The sequence below is a fragment of the Accipiter gentilis genome, chromosome 14 (assembly GCF_929443795.1).
Source record: "Accipiter gentilis chromosome 14, bAccGen1.1, whole genome shotgun sequence".
Taxonomy (NCBI): domain Eukaryota; kingdom Metazoa; phylum Chordata; class Aves; order Accipitriformes; family Accipitridae; genus Astur; species Astur gentilis.
In genome coordinates, this window is record NC_064893.1 from 1,536,254 (window position 1) to 1,554,475 (window position 18,222).

General features: G+C 49.1%; 2 protein-coding genes across 6 annotated transcripts in view; both read right to left on the minus strand.

Moving 5' to 3' along the window:
• The window catches only part of ZNRF2 (zinc and ring finger 2), a 568,219-nt gene that overhangs the window by 366,685 nt on the left and 183,312 nt on the right, over positions 1-18,222 (minus strand). The gene's annotated exons all lie outside the window — the stretch shown is intronic.
• Positions 1-18,222, minus strand: part of GASK1A (golgi associated kinase 1A) — a 30,854-nt gene that overhangs the window by 9,882 nt on the left and 2,750 nt on the right. The window contains exons 1-2 of one of the 3 annotated variants that reach the window (XM_049817308.1): positions 8,538-8,558; positions 8,223-8,316 (exon numbers count right to left, since the gene is read on the minus strand). In XM_049817308.1, coding sequence (XP_049673265.1) covers positions 8,223-8,225 — 3 coding nt within the window. In that variant the 5' untranslated portion in view covers positions 8,226-8,316; positions 8,538-8,558. Of the gene's footprint in view, positions 1-8,222; positions 8,329-8,537; positions 8,559-18,222 lie in introns of those variants that run through there. The other 2 variants (XM_049817309.1, XM_049817310.1) reach the window with 2 other exon arrangements.

The window sequence follows — 18,222 nt, forward strand, 5'->3', positions numbered from 1 at the left end:
AGATCACGGGCCGGGTTACTCAAGGCTTGGTAGTAACTGTCCCAGGCATCATACTACATGGCTAAATTATTGCCTTAGCCCCCTTTCTGGGCAGGCAATGAGCATGAATACCCCTGGGTAGCCCCAACGGGAAGCAGGACTTCTGTCAAGTGGCTGGTTGCAATGCCTCCCCAGCTCTCTCCCACTTGGATGGGATAATGATTTGCTGTGGAACCATAGCCAACACCAACTAACACAGGTGGCACCTGAGCTTAGCTACCCAAAACCTTCAGGCCCTGGTTTTCAAGCAACACCTGTAGAGTGCAGATGCACCCTTATTCCCAAGCTCCAAAACCCAGGTCTGGAATCCTGAGCAAGAATTTAGGGGAGGTGAAATGTCTAAATCATAGTTTAACCATAGCAAAATAACGCTGTGGCATAAAAAGGACAGATCCTGATATCCTGATATCCATACTCCTTTCAAGTCATCACAGTAAGTTCTTCACAATCTGTCCGTCCAGCCTCAAAGTATGCTGAATTAACTGCAATGACATCTATGTAGTTAATCCTGATGGACAGGATTAACTGTAAATCTCAGTACTCCCGTCTGCACCCAGCTGAGTTCCCTTCCCAATCTGTGCTTCCTTAGGCAACTTTTCCCAGTGCCTCCCCCACCCTTCTGGAGAGAGACATGGCCCACCCCACTCTTGCCAAAACCCCTCATAACCCTCTTCTGCCGATAATAACCCATTGGTCTCTTACACCATCCCTGGGCTTGCAAAGAGCCTGGCTGCCAAAAATCCAAATATCCGGGTCCGGGGAGGCGGGGGAGGTGTGTATGCGGGAGCCATTTGGAGGACCTCGGAAATACTGCAGGAAAAATCCTTTTTAATCCACAGCTGGGGAGAAGTGGATGCCAAATGGATGGCAATGATTGCTGGGTTTTTAATGTCAGGTCAGTTTACAGTCCAAGTGGCTAAGGAATCATTATTGTCCAAACCCACTTTGTCTTCTCTGTCAGTGAGCTTGGGTTTGGGCACCGCAAGTTAGAGTTTTGTTTCTTTCCCACCCTGAGCTTGAAATCCTGTGCTGTGAAGCTGGGTGAGGGCCACTGCAGGCTCCCTTCCCCAGTACCATTCAGGGTTTCCCTGCCACATCAACAATGAAAACAAAAGGTGCAAGTATAGTCTCTGTGTTATTTCTGGCAGTCGATATTGCAAATTTAATAATAATCTAGGTGATAGAACACTGCAGAAATAATACTGTATTTACAAGCCCAGGGTAAATACTTTTCCAAAAAGACTTTCTCTGAGCCCATGCTGTAAAAAAAATGCTGTAGTGTAAGCTATGGCTTTGATTCAGCCTGAAATGCACACCATACGTAGACCTCTGCTTTGCCAGTCTGACTTACTGACAGTACAGCATGTCTTCACTAGAAATTAGGTCCATTTCCCAGTGGGCAACTACAGGCAAAACCCATAAAAAAGCGTAAGAGAGGTACTGTTTGTTCCAGGATGCCAATAGGTAAATAATATATATCCTCAATCATCAGAGGGACATACAGCACAGTCTGGGCTCCCAAAGGCATGGTGGAGAGCCTGGTGCAGCCTGGCCACTTGGGGATAAAACTTTCTAAGTGTGGTTGGGAGGGTTTTATCTTTGACATTGTATTCCCGGGACACTTGAACCTTGGCAGAATTTGAAGCAGAGAAGCCTGTTTTCAATTTCTTTTCAAAGTGCATCAAATTGGCTTTGTCAAGATTGAAAGAAAAGAAAAACAAATGCCAAACTTCATTACCCAAGAACGTAAGAAACAGCCTTAAAACTAGAAAGATGCTATGGAAATACGTGGCCTTTAAAAGCAGGATTGATCCCTGCTTTCCTCTGGCATCCCTGAGAGTGCTTCTGCCCCTGCAGCCGCACTGCCAGACCCCTCCAGAAGTAAATCCCACCATCCCAAAGAGGTGCCCAAGGGACCCAGGATGGCTTGGCCATGGCCGTGTCCCTCTTGGCCACCTGCCTGCTCTAGGCTCCTGAGCTCAGAGGACTTTGCCAAAGGCCGGAGGTGAGCAGGTTAAAAGCACGTATGTGCATTTATCTGGATGCACACCATGTGGGCTATATTTTGCAGAGGGTGGGTGCAACACACAGAGTGGTACTTACGCTCCCAGCACTGTGCTTGCTGCCTGCCCGATGAACCACAAAACTGCCTGGGCAGTAGGAGATGCAGCCTGCTGTGACCACTTTGAACAAAGACTGCTTAAAAAGCAACTAGGAAACCTCCTCTGGCTGGCCCCCACCCCCAGGAACGTCTCCAGAGCCTTGCACCCAACACGTGGTGCTTGGGGCAGCTCCCAGTGCATCGGGGAGAGATGCTGAGAGCAGGTACGTCATCCAGATCTGGGAGGGCAACAGCCTCTTCCTTTTGGCATTGTCCAGGAGTTTTTTGGCTTGTTAAGGGCATGGCACGTGGGCTAAGCTTGCTGCTGGGGACCCATAACCGTGCCGAGGATGTGGAAGAAGACGAAACCCCTCCACCCCCAGAGTGACCCTGGGCAAGTCTGAGCAAAAGAAAATCCTGGGCAGCGTCTGTCACCCATCATTCAGGTGCTCAAGTGCCTTCCTATATCATCCTGCTCGGGGAAGATAGACGGTTTGCAGAGTGGGAGTTTACTAAAGACAGCTATTAAGTGTGGACTGCCAGCCTTGAAGGCAGCCCCAGCTCAGAGCAGCTGCCCGGGGAGGCAGGTCCACTGTGCTCCCCCCACACATGGCTACGGCACCAGGTCCCACCACCACCCACCTGTGCTGCCACGGGGCACGAAGAAAGGACGTTCCTTCATGCAGCCTCATGATCCATCAAAGTGGCCGTAATTCCTAGCAGACCTGCACCGGCTTTGTGTTTGGGGTTGTTTCTGCCAGGGTTGCAGGTTTTTTCCGCCAAAATGCCTTTCAAGGTGGGAGGACCACAACCCCACTGCATTTTGGCACCCTGTGGACACCCTGAAGGCCACCCTGCTCGGTGCCAGGGCAGGGATGCAGCAGGCAGGCATTGCCTGCCGGCTCAAGGTGCCCCTGCAGACCTGCTTCCGTGCATTGCTTCTCAAGTGGCTTGGGAAGCTCAACCAGGCGCTGCAGAGGTGGGAAGGGGTACTGTGCTCCCACAAATCGTATGCAAGGGAGTCACAGCAAATGCTGGGTCAGCTGAAGCCCAGGAGATGGAAACGTGATACATCACTGCATGGTGCTGGGGCCTTCCCTGCAGAGTCAGCGAAGTCCTCATAGCTGGCACACAGACCTTCTCAGCAGCATGTCCAAAACCAAACCAGAAAATGACCAAGTTAAATTGCCCAGTACAAAACTTTAAACGTGGTGTATTTTGCTAAATCTTGGACAGTCTGCAAAGCTTCTGCCTCAAGGGGATAATTTATAGTCCAACTGCGAGGCAAGCGTGCTTTGCACTAGCATAGGACAATTCTCCAGCAGCAGCATAAAGGGATGAAAAAGTGTTGATACTGTCCACTCCGAGCACTGACTTTAAAGGGATGGTGCCAACATGTTTCCTTTAACTTCTAAAATAATGTTGCCTTCATAGTTCTTCTCAGTTATTGCTACAGCCTTGGGACAGCAAACCATAAAAAGCTTGAAACCCTCAAGCTCCACGTACTCTCTCTAGTAATAACCTGGCGTGTCTTTGACTCCAGGCCCTGCATCAGCCCCTGGAGTTTTTGCTTCCCAGGAACAAGACATCCCATTTCTTGCTCAATCCCCCCCACCCAGACCCACTGTTTCTGGTTTTGGGAGGCCTCTCATGCTGGAAGTGCTTCTCTGCCCTGGCTCTTCTCACACACCCTGTCATCCAAAAGACTGAACAAAATCTTCAGTCAGTGCTGGAAACTGCTCTGTGTGATGAGAAGAATCCCAGCACTTGACCAGTATGTAACAGTGCCATTCCCATTGCACTGGCTGGTCCCAGTTGAGTTAAAGACCAAACAAGTACAGATGAAACACGGGCTCATAAAACCCCCGGGAGCAGCCTGCAAGTGCAGTTCAGCATCTTTATGGACGTCCTGGGGCAGGAGACAGAGGACACCATGGAGATGGATGGCCATCACCTGGGTGGAGGACACCGCACTACAGGGTGCAGCTGATGCAGTCAAGGGCAAGGCTGCCACTTGGGGGAACCTGGAGAGGACACACACCACGTCCTGCGCCTGGGATGGACTAAAGCCCTGCAGGGTACTGGCCGGGACTTGCTTGTCCTGTGACGACACTGTCCTTACCCCTAAATTGTGTGGTTTCCACTGAGAAAAAGGAAAGATTCATAGCTCTCCTCACTCCTGCTGTGTAAATCTTTTGTTTGCAGGAAGTTAATATTCAGCTCTGTGAGGGATGGACAGGGCGCTTTTCATCCCGACGCTATGTACAGCACAGCTCAAGACCCTCCAGTTTAATCCCAGAACTCAACACAAAGCACGACAAAAATAAAGAGTCTCCAGGATGCCATACTTCTTTTGCTTAAAGTAAGCAAACTAAAACCTTTCAGATGCCTCATCCTTCTCCTGCTTAAGTTCAGAGTCGGGGCTTTTACTGCAGACTCTTGCACTTAGCTGGATCCTCTATTTCTCGGAGACACATCTCCTAAGAGATTGCTGGTTGCCTTTCAGGACATGTCACTGAGACACACAGGTCTGCTGTCATTTACACATGCAAATATCTCCATTACTTTTCACCACCGAAAGCCTTAAGTTAAGTGATACCAACCGGCACCCAAACCATCCAGGTCACTGCAGACCCGGAACAGCACCTCAAATTCACAGAAGACAGCGAGGATCTGAGCAGCCCTGAATGCACAACTAACCTGCTAGCATCACGGGACAAGGGACGTCCGCCTCATCTTCCCTCCTCTCTGTCTGCTTGTTCCTCTAACCCTCACACCTACATGAGAGCAGCACAACCTAGAAATCCTGGCAGGGACGTCAAGGAGGGAGAGCAGTGGTTTTGGGCGGCTGTTGCTCCCTCGCTCCCCCCGCTGCCAGGTTTCCCTCTTCCCTGTCCCCTCGTCCCAGTTTCCCGGCCAGCCTGCAGCACTCAGCTCCAGAGGTTTTCAGAGTGGCTTTCCCATCTGCCTGCTGAAACAGCAATAAGGGGCCCCCTTCCCTGGAGAAACAGATGTGGCTCGCCTTTGTGCAACATCTGTGCCTTGTGCCCCCGTCCATTTTGAACAGGCTTGCCTTTGTTTGTGAGAGGTTGTGCTGGGGATGCTTTGGAGGAGGGCAGCAGCCTGTGGCTCTCGGGCTGGACTCCTTCCCTTCGAGTCCCACACGCAAACTGCCTCAAAAACGCCTGGGTTTCTTCTGGTGAAAAGCAATACGCTTTTTTCCCCATGGCATTTGGGAATTGACAGTCCTTCTCCTCAGCGCTTCAGTTCCAGCTGCAGCCAGCAGCTCACACTGACGATGCCTGTGGGATTCCCAAACCTGGGGAAGTAAGAGTCGGAACCTGGGAGCCACCACAGATCCCCTTCCTCACAACCCCCCTCAAGCCAGTAGCTTCTCTTGCTGTACCTCTGGGCCACTCACCAGCTTTGCCTTGGCATCCCCAGCAGGGCTGCACTGCTTTGGCTCCTCTATGCGAAACAGCAGCAAAGAGCAGAAGTGCTAGGAAGCCACATCTTTTTTGCAACATGTTCTGGGCTGCATTTAATATGGGGAGATAAAATCAAATTTTATTTCCTTCTCACTCTTGATGTATTTACCAATCCTGCTGATGAGTGCCTGAAAAGCTACTAAAACTCTCTTACAGATTTTGGCACTCAGTCCCGTTTTATTGATTTTACTGGGATCGCGTTTTTTTCTATATTTTGGGGACGGGGGGGATTTTGATCTACTTATTTTCAGTTTTCATTTCTAATGGGTGGACCAGCACCAGGGAACAGGAGTGCTTGCTCAGTGCCTGGCAGGGGCTTGCAAAACCCACTTCGGGGTGCTGGCAAGGGGCAGAGCCGGATTCCCTCATCAGCTTTTCAGCGGACGTTGCCGAGCTGGCTGTCAGGTTTTTTCTTTTCCTGGAGAGCAGGAAAGCGCATTTGTGGGATTCCAAAGGGGAGGGAGGAGGAGGACAGCAGGGCCTTTCAGCCCTGCGGGCTTTCTTCAAAACAGAATTGTTCATAAAAGCCCTGGCCTCAGTTGCAGAAAGGTAACCCTGTTTTCCTCCGTTTAAGCCATTACTTCTTAAAGAGAAAAAAAGGGGAAGAAAGCTGCTTGCTGCTTGGCTCTGAGTGCCTCCTGTGTCCCGCAGACCCTGTCCTGGGCAAAGCCTGCCAGGAGCCACCCTCCACCCTGCTTCTTCTTCTCCCAATGAACCCCACGGGGTGAGCGAGTGGAGCAAACACGGTACAACCACCACTGCGGCCCAGCTCCCAAAAAAGGGGGCTCTTCCTTCAGGGCAAGGCAAATAGCTGCAGGCAGGCTGGAGTTATGAGCATTTGAAACAGACAGGGTAATTACAGCATTTGGCATCTATGCCAGAGGATTAATAAAGTTTAATCAGTCCCTCTTATTTAGACTGCCTCATACTAGGCGAACGACAGAGCAGTTGGAACTTACTCACTGGCAGATTTTGAAACCAGAATAGAGAAGATGTTTCTGTAATGCAGTCATCCCCCAGCACTCACTGCTCCGGCAGGTCGGGCACACACAGCGGCCGGATCCGACAAGCAGCCAGCTGCAAGCACGCACTCCGTACTAATAGTGAAGCTCCTAGCTGGGATCTCTCTGCCTTTCTGTATGTGGTCACTGAATTTATTCCTTATGACCATCACTGCCCTGCCTACAGGTGCCCAGAGCAAACCCGGATTATGGGTGAAATCAAAGCAATCAATACAGGAGCTCACCAAAGGGAAAGGACTGCAGAAGCAGACCTTCCCTTGCCAAGGCAAAATGAAAATCCTGGCAAAAAATGAACACCCCACACTCACAGGGGAGACCACACCAGGTACCTGGCACAAGCTATATACTCTTGAAAGGCTTCACAATGAAGACTCATACAGGAAAGTATTACTGTAGATGAAAGGTTGGTGCAGGGAGAGCTGTCTTGCTTTTTTCTTTGGCAGGGAGGAGTAATCTCCAACCCCAACCCCAAAGCCTCAGTCTTGTCTACTTTTCCTGCTGCTGAAGTTCATTAATTAAGAAACTCAAAACAGCCTATGCAAACCGTAGGATGGAAAGTATAAAGCACACCATCAGTGTCCCCCATACACACACACACACACACACACTCTGGTGAAGGCTGGCATGGCCTCATTGCTCCCAGAGATGCTCTGAGTCATCACCATACTCTCAAGGACAGAAAAACATTTCAGCGACACAAGTGACACCAAAGCACCAGTTTCTGGCAGCAGCACCAGGCACCTCCTTGGCTTATCCACCACACACATTTGCAAACCCTGCCTAACGCGAGCTTTGCAAGGTCTGAGGTGGCGGAGCAGAGATGGAGCCCCCTGCCCCAGTGCAATCCCCCCTGCATGATGCCCCGGCTGTCCCTCAGTGGGACGGTGATGATGGCAAATGGTGGGGGCCCCGTCCCAGCTCAGCTGACTCGTGCTTGCTCGGATGGGTCTGGAAACCAGTTGCCAAGGGATGTCTCAGACTTGAGTGCTAAAACTAGATGACATGAAAAACCGCCCTGAGGTTTGGAACGTGTTGCAGATGCAGGGGAATCCGCTAATGCCGGCGAAACATGCTGGTTTTGGGGGGGAGGGCATTTTCACTTGCCAAACTGGCTGGTTTTGTGACTTGTTGATGAAAGCACTGTGCTTTCTGAGAGCCAAACGGAAAGCATGGAGGGGCTTTTCGTGCTCTCTGAGCCTATCTGCACCTCGCTGCCTTTGCCTATTTGCTCATCACCTGCCTGAAGCAATGTGATCCAGGCTCTTAAAAAAGGTGGATTTTGCCTCCCTGGCCAACAGCAGTGCATTTAGCTACAGCAGCCACAGGCACTGCCTGTACAGGCATCCTTACAGTCCGCTTTGTCCACCATTAAGGACAGACACATGTCGGAGCAGGTCCATGGCTTGCTTGCCTCACCATGCCCTTACCCTCTGAGGGGTCCCACTGGACTTGCACCCAGGATGGAGACAGCTGGGACATGGCCTTGCACCTCGTCCCATGGGGTTGGTGTCCCCGAGCAGTCCCACCATCGCTTCCCGCCACCAGCTCAGCAAGGAAACCCCTAAATCCTACCATGTCTCGCAGCACTGGCTGATGCGCTCCTCCTCGTGTGCTTCACCGCCCGTGGCACACGGTCACCTCCTGAGCTGGACACCGGCCACCTGCACTGCTTCCATGCAACACCAGGAACCCACACAAAATACAAAAATAAAAAAAAAAATTAAAAAGCAATGATTAAAAAAAATATATCCTCCAGCAACTAATCAGCCTGCCTCCTCTCCACCACAGCCGTAGGCTGTCACCCAGGGGTGCCCCTCCAGACTCTCCGCAATCCCTGCTGCCCGACTCCGCATTGCTGGGGGCTGCCGGGTCCCTGCTACAACACACCGGTGGGTGCCTCCGGTTCCCCCCGCCCCCGGCAGGAGGACACCCTTCAAACTTCAGCTGCGAGTTTTCAAACTCTGCCTCATCCCAGACCCACCTCCCTGTGGGGAGGGGAATGGAGAGGCTGGGAAAGGGGGAACAGGCATTTGAAGAGTCTCTTTTTCACAATAAAAGCCCTTCTTGCTGCTTTTTGCTTTTTTTTTTTTTTTTTTGAATACCGAGGACCGATTTGAGCCAGGAGGCACAGGTAAAAGAGGCTGAGGACATGTCCTCCTCCCAAGCTCCCAGTGACCACAGTGCCAGACAAGCAGAGGGACAGGCAGAGCCCCAGGGACCATGTTGGCCCCAGAGCTGGGAAGGCGAACTACAGATCTGCTCACAGGCGCCCGAGAAAATGCCCTTTGCAGGTTTTTATTAACTTTGCTTTGCCCTTCAGTAACAGCCCAGCAAAGAGCTGTACCACATCAGTGCCTGGAGCAGATGAGCCCTGGGAGAAGTTTTCTTACCCGCTTAAAAGGCATTAACACATTAAAACCACTTTTAGGGTGCTCAGGCACCTGCTTTTCCAGGGCACACAGTACCCACAGGCAGTCAGGAGATGGGTGACCTGGGGAAGGAGACCCTCGCACCCACCAGCACCGCATGGCAGGTCTGCAGCACAGTGAGCCCCGCAGTGCCCAGCCAACGCAGCTCCCCCTCAGCAGGCGGGTGTAGGGTGCATCCTAAATGCCATTTCCTCAGGCCTCTGGGAGAAGAGGAGGTGGAGGCATCACTTTGGAAAGCAGCACATTTCGCCAGCCCTCCATGGCCAAGCAGGGCATACAGGCAGCTGTCAGTCTGCAAAGTGGGTTTTTTCCTTCGTATAACTTCCCCCTTCCAGCCCTGGGCTATGGCCAAACAAAATCCATCAGTCCCCCACTGATGCCGTCACTTGCCCCAGCCCTGTCCCAGATCCAGCCCCTGACAGCCCGGCTTGGGGACAGGAGGAAACACTGCGTCTCAGGCGTGGGGGGTTTCCAGCTCTCCAACCTGGGCAACTACCTCAGCCAGGAAACTGTAAATCAAACAGGGCTGATCAGCATTATTCTTTAATGATATTTGCATGGTTTAAAGGCCCACAAAGGTGCAGTACAAACTGTTGTGAAGGACACTGAAGGCACGATAGTCTAAAAAGACAAGAGGAGGAGGCTTAGGGAAAGTTAGCCAAGTGACTTGACCAAGGTAGCATGGGAGGGCAGCGGCAGAGCCCAGGAGGAGGCTCCTATGTCCCCCGAGCCCAGCTCTAGCTCACTGACCATCTAGCTCACTGACCATGCACAGTCCTACAGTGACATCAGCAACGACTGCAACACGATGTTCTGCCCAGCACAGGTTTCTGCTAGTCTCAACACCCCAGCTCCTTCACACCCCCTTGGTTCACCGAGAGCATTTTATTTTTAATATGGTATGTCTCCCAACACCTTTCATTGCTACTTGAATCTATACCTAGGAAAAGAAGCGGATTGAAGGTTACACACAAAAGCAGTGAGTCTGATTTTGGCTTCAGCACACCCCCTTCTATGGCACCCTTGGGTGGAGAAAGGGGTATGGAAACTAAGTCCTGAGCCCCCCCACTGCTGCCGCTGAGCTCACTGACCCCCCGGCTATCCTGGGCACTGCAGCATTGGACACGTTAGAACATTTTTCTTTAGGTCAGTCCCCTGGGGCAGCTAATATAATTAGTATTATTAGGTAATTAGCAATAACCTAGTATCAGCCTCAGCACAAAGATGGACTGGCAGGCGGCAGCCGAGTGCTGGAGGAGGGATCTGCAGGGCTCCCGAGGCTGAACCCTGCACGTCACGACTCATCGGTGGCACTTCATTTTGGAAGCATTTGCTTTCATCTCCCTTTCGTAATTTTGAAAATTATATGCAATTTTCTGTCAAAATGATTCTTGTCAGTGCAGTGGCACTGCAAGCCTTGATTGACAGGCCAAGTGCTCCGGCTGGTCTCTCTGGATTGCCTCTCCATACAAATAACCATTTAAAATGCATGCCTGACATTTGAGGAATTTGCCGTCAGAAACAGGCATGGATGGCTGCTGTGGGAGGCAGACTTAAGGGATCAGTGGCCAAACCAGTATGTTAAATCCACTGAGCCTCAAAACAAATGCTCCAATCTAATAATTTTGAAATTTTGATTTGATTTCTGCTCCCCTCCTTCCCCTCCAGAAGTTTTTTAATGATGTTCACAGTGCAAAAATCAGATTTAAAATGCAGCGAGACCTGAGAACCAAGTGTGCTATGGACCCATTTGCTGAGGAGGCCTGTCGCGGTAGAGACGGACACGACAAGTAATAGATCACTCAAAATGGCTACTTTATTGTTCTAACACACCTTTTTATCCCCTTCTTCAGAGCATGTGTTAGTATATGATTGGCTTAGTAACTAACAATTCATGATTGGTGAGTTTGTCAGGACGGTTCTTCTTATCACTATCTTGTTTTCGTACTGGTCTTCTTGGATCTTTCCAGACTTCTCAAGGATATATTACAAGCTGCTCAAGGTCGCGCTGTTCTCGAACTGTCAGGAATTCCGTAGACTTGTTGCATCCCCCGACAATTCCCCCTTTTTGTATTTGTGCTAAAAATATCATCCCGGCTGCCCTCTGCAGGGCCCTTTGCAGAAGGCCAAAAAGACAGGGCAACATTAGAAGCATAGTTATCACAATGAAGATCACTACCCCCACAGTCTTGAGCAGAGATATCAACCATCCAGACAATCCCCAACCCTCAAATATCTTTGTCTTTGTGCTAAAAGCAAGAAATCAATTGCAGCTCTATTTTATAGCGTAGCATGTCTGACACTATCAATGTCTAGCAGTAAATCTGATAATACTACACCAGTCTGTGTTCAGGGACCCCAGAATTTGTGATTCCTGGGGTGGCAATGAGGGTTAAAGCCTGATCCGTGAAAACCAGGCATTCCCATCCATTGAGTCCATGACCTGCTGCACAGGGGTCTCCATCAATAAGTTCTTAAACTTTGTTGATGTCAGTGTAACCCCCTATTAAACCTGTGAAAAAGGCATTGCTTGGTGTTGCTGTACTAGGGTATAAGAAATCTTGTCCGGTCACGTCAGCTAGGGTCATCCAGATGTTTTCTTTGGTTTGCGGTGGTATCCATGACTATGTCCATCTGAGGACTGTGAGGTAGATGAACCATCTGTACATTCTTGTGCTGTCTTGCTCCGCAAATTCAGCCCAGCAATCGGTAGGTCCCCACGGAGGCAACGGTGGCCTTGCCATACACCAGTCCGATGCTCTTCGGAAAATCCCAGTATTTATACATTTGTAGAGGAACGGATTTCAGCACACGTGGCCAGCGGGTGCCAAAAATCCGCCTCATTTGCAACCTATGACGCATGCGCTCACTGGCCAGGCGCGCTGCATGAGTCATAGTCATCCTCTCTATTGGTTCATGGACTTTGTGATGCGGTTGCAATTCACAGAGAATCTTGACCTGTTATATTGGTCAAGGTGACCTACACTTAGTTTTTGGTTGAGGTGGTATTAATATTGCCGCACCCTCTGGGATGTTCCAGATGATGATGGTCATTCAAATCAAGCGGGAGTCCATTGTGGGCCTGTATCTGTAGAAACACAAGCATAACCTCGCCCCCAGGTTAACAGCTCACATGGTCCACTCCACTGACCAGTAACTAAATCTTTAACATGTACTTTGATGCCTCTTTGTAAATTCTGTGTTGAAAAAAGAGAAGTGTTGAAAAAAGGAGGTAGAGAAGAATTATCCCCATAATGGAGAAAGCTAAGAACATAAACCACTTTATCTAAACATGCCTGTGGTGGCTCCCCAATCATTCCCCCTTTTTGTTTTTGAAGCTGCTGCTTCAGTGTGCCATGTGCACGCAGCTCTACTATTTGTGGGGAACCATTTTGATACACTACTTTGCTGTTCCAGTTGTTGTTTTCATACCATACTACTGCTGCTTTACCTGTTTTTCCAGAAGCATCTGTGAAGACAGTAGGGCCTTTCACAGGTTCAGGCTGGCTTAAGCTTTTCTGACCAAATGGTATTTCTCGAGCAAATTTCAGGAGCGGGTGCGACGGTAGATGATACGAGATCTGTCCTTGAAAACCCGCCATAGCCACTTGCAGCTTGTAATTGTTTGCCAGACACCATTCAAAGTACCAATTTTGAACAGGTAAAACAATAGTAGCTGGATCACGTCATGTTAGTTCTACACATCATTTTCTGGCTTTTATGATTACATCAGCAATAAGTTCAAACAAGCCAGGAGCAGTTTTTTGTGGCCAGAAATGACAAAAACATCCATTCTAAAATATGTAATGGGTCATCCCACTCAGAATTCCACTACACCAAAGCACCAAACAGCACAGTTTTGTCAATTAGTACAAAGAATTGTACCAATTGAGACAGATCAATTTGAGAAACAAATTTCTTGTGTATACATTGTTCCACCTTGTGAATTACATTTAATGCTTCCTTATTAAATATTCTGGGTTCTGTTGGATCATTGGAATTTTTTAATAAGTCCAATAGAGGTTGTAACTGCGAATTGGTCAGTCCAAGATAGGGCCTGATCCAGTTCAAGGATCCCATTAATTTCTGTACATCACTGAGTGTCTTAACTGCAGGGTTAAGTTTCACAGTTTGGGGCGCAACCTGCTTATTTCTAATTGTCATTCCCAAATATTTCCAGGGTGCTATTTTTTGCTCTTTTTCAGGGGCAATAACTAACTCATATTGTAGCAAATTCGTGGCCAAATTTTTCATGCCATTCAACTGCTCCTTGTTGTCTGACGCTAACAGAATGTCATCCATATAGTGATAACTATAACTAGTAGGGAAATTTTCCCTTACAGGTGACAGAGCTTGTGCAACAAACGATTGACAAGTGGTTGGTGAATTTTTCATGCCCTGCGGCAGAACTCTCCATTGATAGCTTTTTGCTAGTTCTGCATGATTGATAGAAGGCACAGAGAATGCAAAAATTTTTTTTTATTTTTTTTTTTGTCTTGGGAAGCTAATGGAATTGTAAAAAAAAAAAACAACCCTTAAGGTCCATGACAATGATTTCCCAATCTTGAGGGATCATGGCAGGTGAAGGCATGCCTGGTTGCAGAGCCCCCATCGTGGCCATGACAGCATTGACTTGCCACAGGTCATGCAAAAATCACCATTTTCCCGATTTCTTTTTTTTCACAAACACTGGAGTATTCCACAGACTGTGAGATGGTTCAATGTGTCCGGCAGCTAGTTGTTCTGCTACCAATTCTTGCAGGGCCTTTAATTTTTTCAAGTGGTAGGGGCCACTGATCCACCCACACAGGGTTATTTGTTAACCAAGTTAAAACAAGCATGGGTTGTCTAACACCCTGCAGCACAGTGGCCCCCGTTAAAAATCTGTGATAATTCTCACCCCCCCACTGCGACAAGCAATCCCTCCCCCATAAATTGAGGGGAGCTGCCATCACATACGGTTTAATAACTGCCTGTTGGCCCTCAGGATTGGCAATCGGAACTGGAGTGGCTGCCATAAAGATGGCACGTGTGGATCCTCCCAGCCCCACTACTCCCATACCAGCCTCCTCTGTTGGCCAGGTAGACGGCCACAGATAATCGGCAATAATAGTCACATCAGCTCCGGTGTCCAGGAGCCCTGCAAGCCTTACTGTAGTTGGAGATCTTCCGTGATTCGACAGTGTGCACGTCATATGTGGTCAGGATGATGAGACAGTCTGAGACCAGCAGACCTGAGGGGGTCCCATGGAGCTGAAGCCTCCAGCGCATCGCAGTCGCTGTTCTGCTTTTGAAATAGAACTCGAAAAAGGAACAAGTTGAGCAATGCGAGTACCTTTAGGGATTGGTACTGGTGGGTAGGGGGTCGAAATCATCGCGCAAATTTGACCTGTTAAAGCAGCATCAATAACTCCCACATGCACGATTATTCCATTCAACGTGCTACTTGATCTTCCCGGTAGCAATGCACTCAGTCCCCGTCCTATAGGACCCCTTGCATTAAGAGGGACCTTAACGATGTCTTTCGTGGCTAGAGTTACTGTGTCGGCGGTGGATACATCCAACCCAGCTGAGCCAGCTGTTGCAGCTGACAATTGTTCGCAGAGAGGAATTGGCCGGCTGTCGGGAGGGGATTTGTTCTCCTCGCGCGCCCTCTCGCACTCGTTTTGTGGTTTTCCTGTAGCGGCTGTCCATTAGCATGAAATTTGGAATGACACTGTTTTGCAAAGTGTCCTGATTTCCCACATTTCTTGCAAGTAATCTCCGGTGAGTGGTGCACCGGTTGTTTGCCTGGTGATGTTTTGTGCGGAGAAGTTACCGCGATGTGCCCTTCACTGCCACACCCAGAGCACTTTCCAGAATTTCTCATAGCATTGGCTAGGGTGGCCACCGTGTGTTCCAGTGTCCCAACTTTAGAACATGCAGCTACCATGTTGGGAACAGAAGGATCTCCTGGTAAAGCCTGTATGATCTTTTGCCAGTCCTCATTAGCATTATCTTTTGCCTACTGTTTGCATAGCATTTGTCTTAAGACCTCATCTTCCACCTGTTTTTCCAGGGCAGCAGATATTTTTTCTACAAATCGTAAAAAGGGTTCTGTGGGGCCTTGGCGCATAGTGATGTATTTTTGCTTCGGAGCTGCCATATCCATGGTTCGCTTTATTGCCATAAGGCCTATATTTCGTGCTTGTTCGAGAGCCAGCGGAGGCCATGTAGCCTGTAGCTGAGGGTTACTCTACTGCCCTTCACCAAGCAAAGCATCCTCTCCAAGGGCTGATCTCGGGTCACCCTGTGGCAGTCGTGAATTATGCAGCGCCGCCGCGCGTGCCATCTGCCTCCAGGTGGATTGAAATACTTGCAATTGTACGGGCTGAAACAGCACTTGCGCAAGGTGCACAATGTCATATGGACACAGCAGATCTGTGCTGATTATACGAATAAGCTGCATTACCTCAGGAGAATCGATTCCAAATTTTTGTACTTTATTCTGCAAATCCTGCACTACTCTCCAGCCTATGGGATTGTGCTCATCGTGCCGGTTTGTGCCTGCAGCAGCTTTGAAAACAGGAAATGTACCAGGAGCCTCTGCTGCGTTATCTAGAGGCTTTAGAAATGCAGGTGTTAGAGAGCACGGGCTGAGGCCTTCTACTAGATCCCAGTTGCCGGCGTCGGCAGCACATCTTCTAACTCCCTCCCAAAATTGATGAGGGGACCTTGGGACTACAGTTATTGTGGATGGAGGGAGAGTCCATGGCAGGGTTTCTTTTGGTATGGTTTTATCTGCGAGCTGCAGAGATCACATAGCATCAATTAGAGCTTTTTCTGCCTCAGTTTCATTTTGGCTCTCACTTTCCGTTCGGCCCTCAATTTCATTACAGCCCACACTTTCCGGCTCGGTGTTCGTCACTGCATTTTTCTCCTTGGGAGGGGCTGATGGAGTCACCCCTTCCGCTGCCACACCAGTAGGTGAGGAGGGCCCCTCATCACCCAGTAAAGTAATTAATGGTGGAGGAGGAGGAGGTGAATAAGGGTATGATCTGATTTTGCTCGTGAGGGGTTTTCTGCCCACAAATGCTGATATTGCGGCATCGGCCGCAGCTGTTACTTGAGCAGAAACTGTTTCATTGATAACATTTTCTGATTTCTCATCTTTCTTTTGCTGATCTTTCGCATCACATTCTGTTTTCCATTCCTTCAGGGTCTCACGTAATAGACGCCGTACGATCGCCAACTTACAGAGCTCTTTCTGTCCTTTAGAGATCTCATCAAACATTTTCCAGCCCACTGCTTGCCATGCATCCACACTGAATGCAGTAACTGTTGTGGCTGTAAAGCCTTGCACCATACACCGTTTCAGGCTTTGTTCTGGGGTTTTAACCCCTTTTCTTTTTAATAGGGCTTTCCAGGTAGACAAAATCGTCTCCTTTTCCTTTGTTAATTGCTGCCCCATTCTAACAGTTTAGTCCCCAGTGGCTCACCTTATTAGGTGTCTAGGCTCAGGTCCGGACCAGGCAGATTCCACTGCTCTCAGCTTCACCGGGCTCCGTCTCCGCAGCTTTTCTCGCTGCCGGTATACTCTTTCGCAGCTCTCGTCGCCGCTGGTATACTTCTCTCAAGTGCTGGATTTATCGCCGTTAGATGATCTGTTCGCTCAGGCGCATCGGGGTCACCATTTGTCATGGTAGAGACGGACACGACAAGTAATAGATCACACAAAATGGCTACTTTATTGTTCTAACACACCTTTTTATCCCCTTCTTCAGAGTATGTGTTAGTATATGATTGGCTTAGTTAGTAACTAACAATTCATGATTGGTGAGTTTGTCAGGACGGTTCTTCTTATTACTATCTTGTTTTCATACTGGTCTTCTCGGATCTTTCCAGACTTCTCAAGGATATATTACAAGCTGCTCAAGGTCGCACTATTCTCGAACTGTCAGGAATTCCGTAGACTTGTTGCATCCCCCGACAGAGGCCCATGATGTCCCCCCGAAATCCACAGGGCCATTCCTATGTTGTACCTCAGCTGGCTAGTCCTGAGCCCGTCAGTGCAGCCCCACAGCCCCCATCAGTAGCATCCCTTCTACTTCATTCTGGAAAATCAGTAATTACCTGAATAGTGGAAACTGCTTTTCTTCTCTTTCTTTTTTTCTTTTCTAGCCCCTAACCACCCTTGCCTACGTTCCCACAGCCATGCTTACAGCTCAAAACAGAGCTCAATTGCTCATTCACATGCAGATTTCCCTGAGGTTTCCCTGATTTTAGCTGAGGCCAGTCCTTCGCTCAGACTGATGCCACCTCTGCAGGATGAGGGATGGTCCCTGCTCCAAGAAACTCCCATACGGTGTAGGCAGCAAAAGGATACAGAGGAGAGCAGGGAGGTGGGACTGCACCCAGCTTACAGGCAAAATACAGGCCTCCAAAACAGTCAGGTCTCATATTAGGGTCTCAGGCCACATGACCCACGATTTCCAATATCAAAGAGCTCCTGAGCCTGCTCCCTCTCGCCTTGCACTTAGGCAAGAGGAAAAGCTGTTTAGTCTCAGTTGCAAAGTACAGAGCAGCAGCAAGAGGGGCTCCCCTGAGGCTCACGCTAGACCGTACAGACATTTTCTCAATTTGCTGGTATCACCGGGCAGATCCAGCTTAGCCATGAGCAAGTACTTTGAAGTAGAAGAGCAGAGACCTTTCCCTGAGGGAAAACTAGTAGTGGGGCAGAGCCCAAGGAAATCGATGGAGAGCAAAGGTGGCCATGGGCTCTGATATACCTGCAGCAGCACAGGGACCTCTGTGCTTCCCAAAATGTCACTACTATAGACATTAGCAAAAGCTTCTGCTATAATCCTGCCTCCGTTTCACAGATTGACTCACCTTTCCCCTTGCATGTCCTCACAGAGAAATGCCTGTTGCAAAAGGATAGAAATAGGTTGACTCTTTTTTTTTTTTTTTCCCCAGAAATATTTTTTCCTTTCCCTTTCTGTCTCAGTGGACCTGCATTCTTTCTCCCATGGCAGCTAAAGACAGGCAGTGGAGAGGGGACAGATTTCAAGAGCTGACAAGGAACAGAAAGCTATTCCACCTCTGAGAAAGTAAAGTTGAAGGGGTTTTTTCTCCCTTTTAGAAAAGTGTGAGGCTTTAATGCG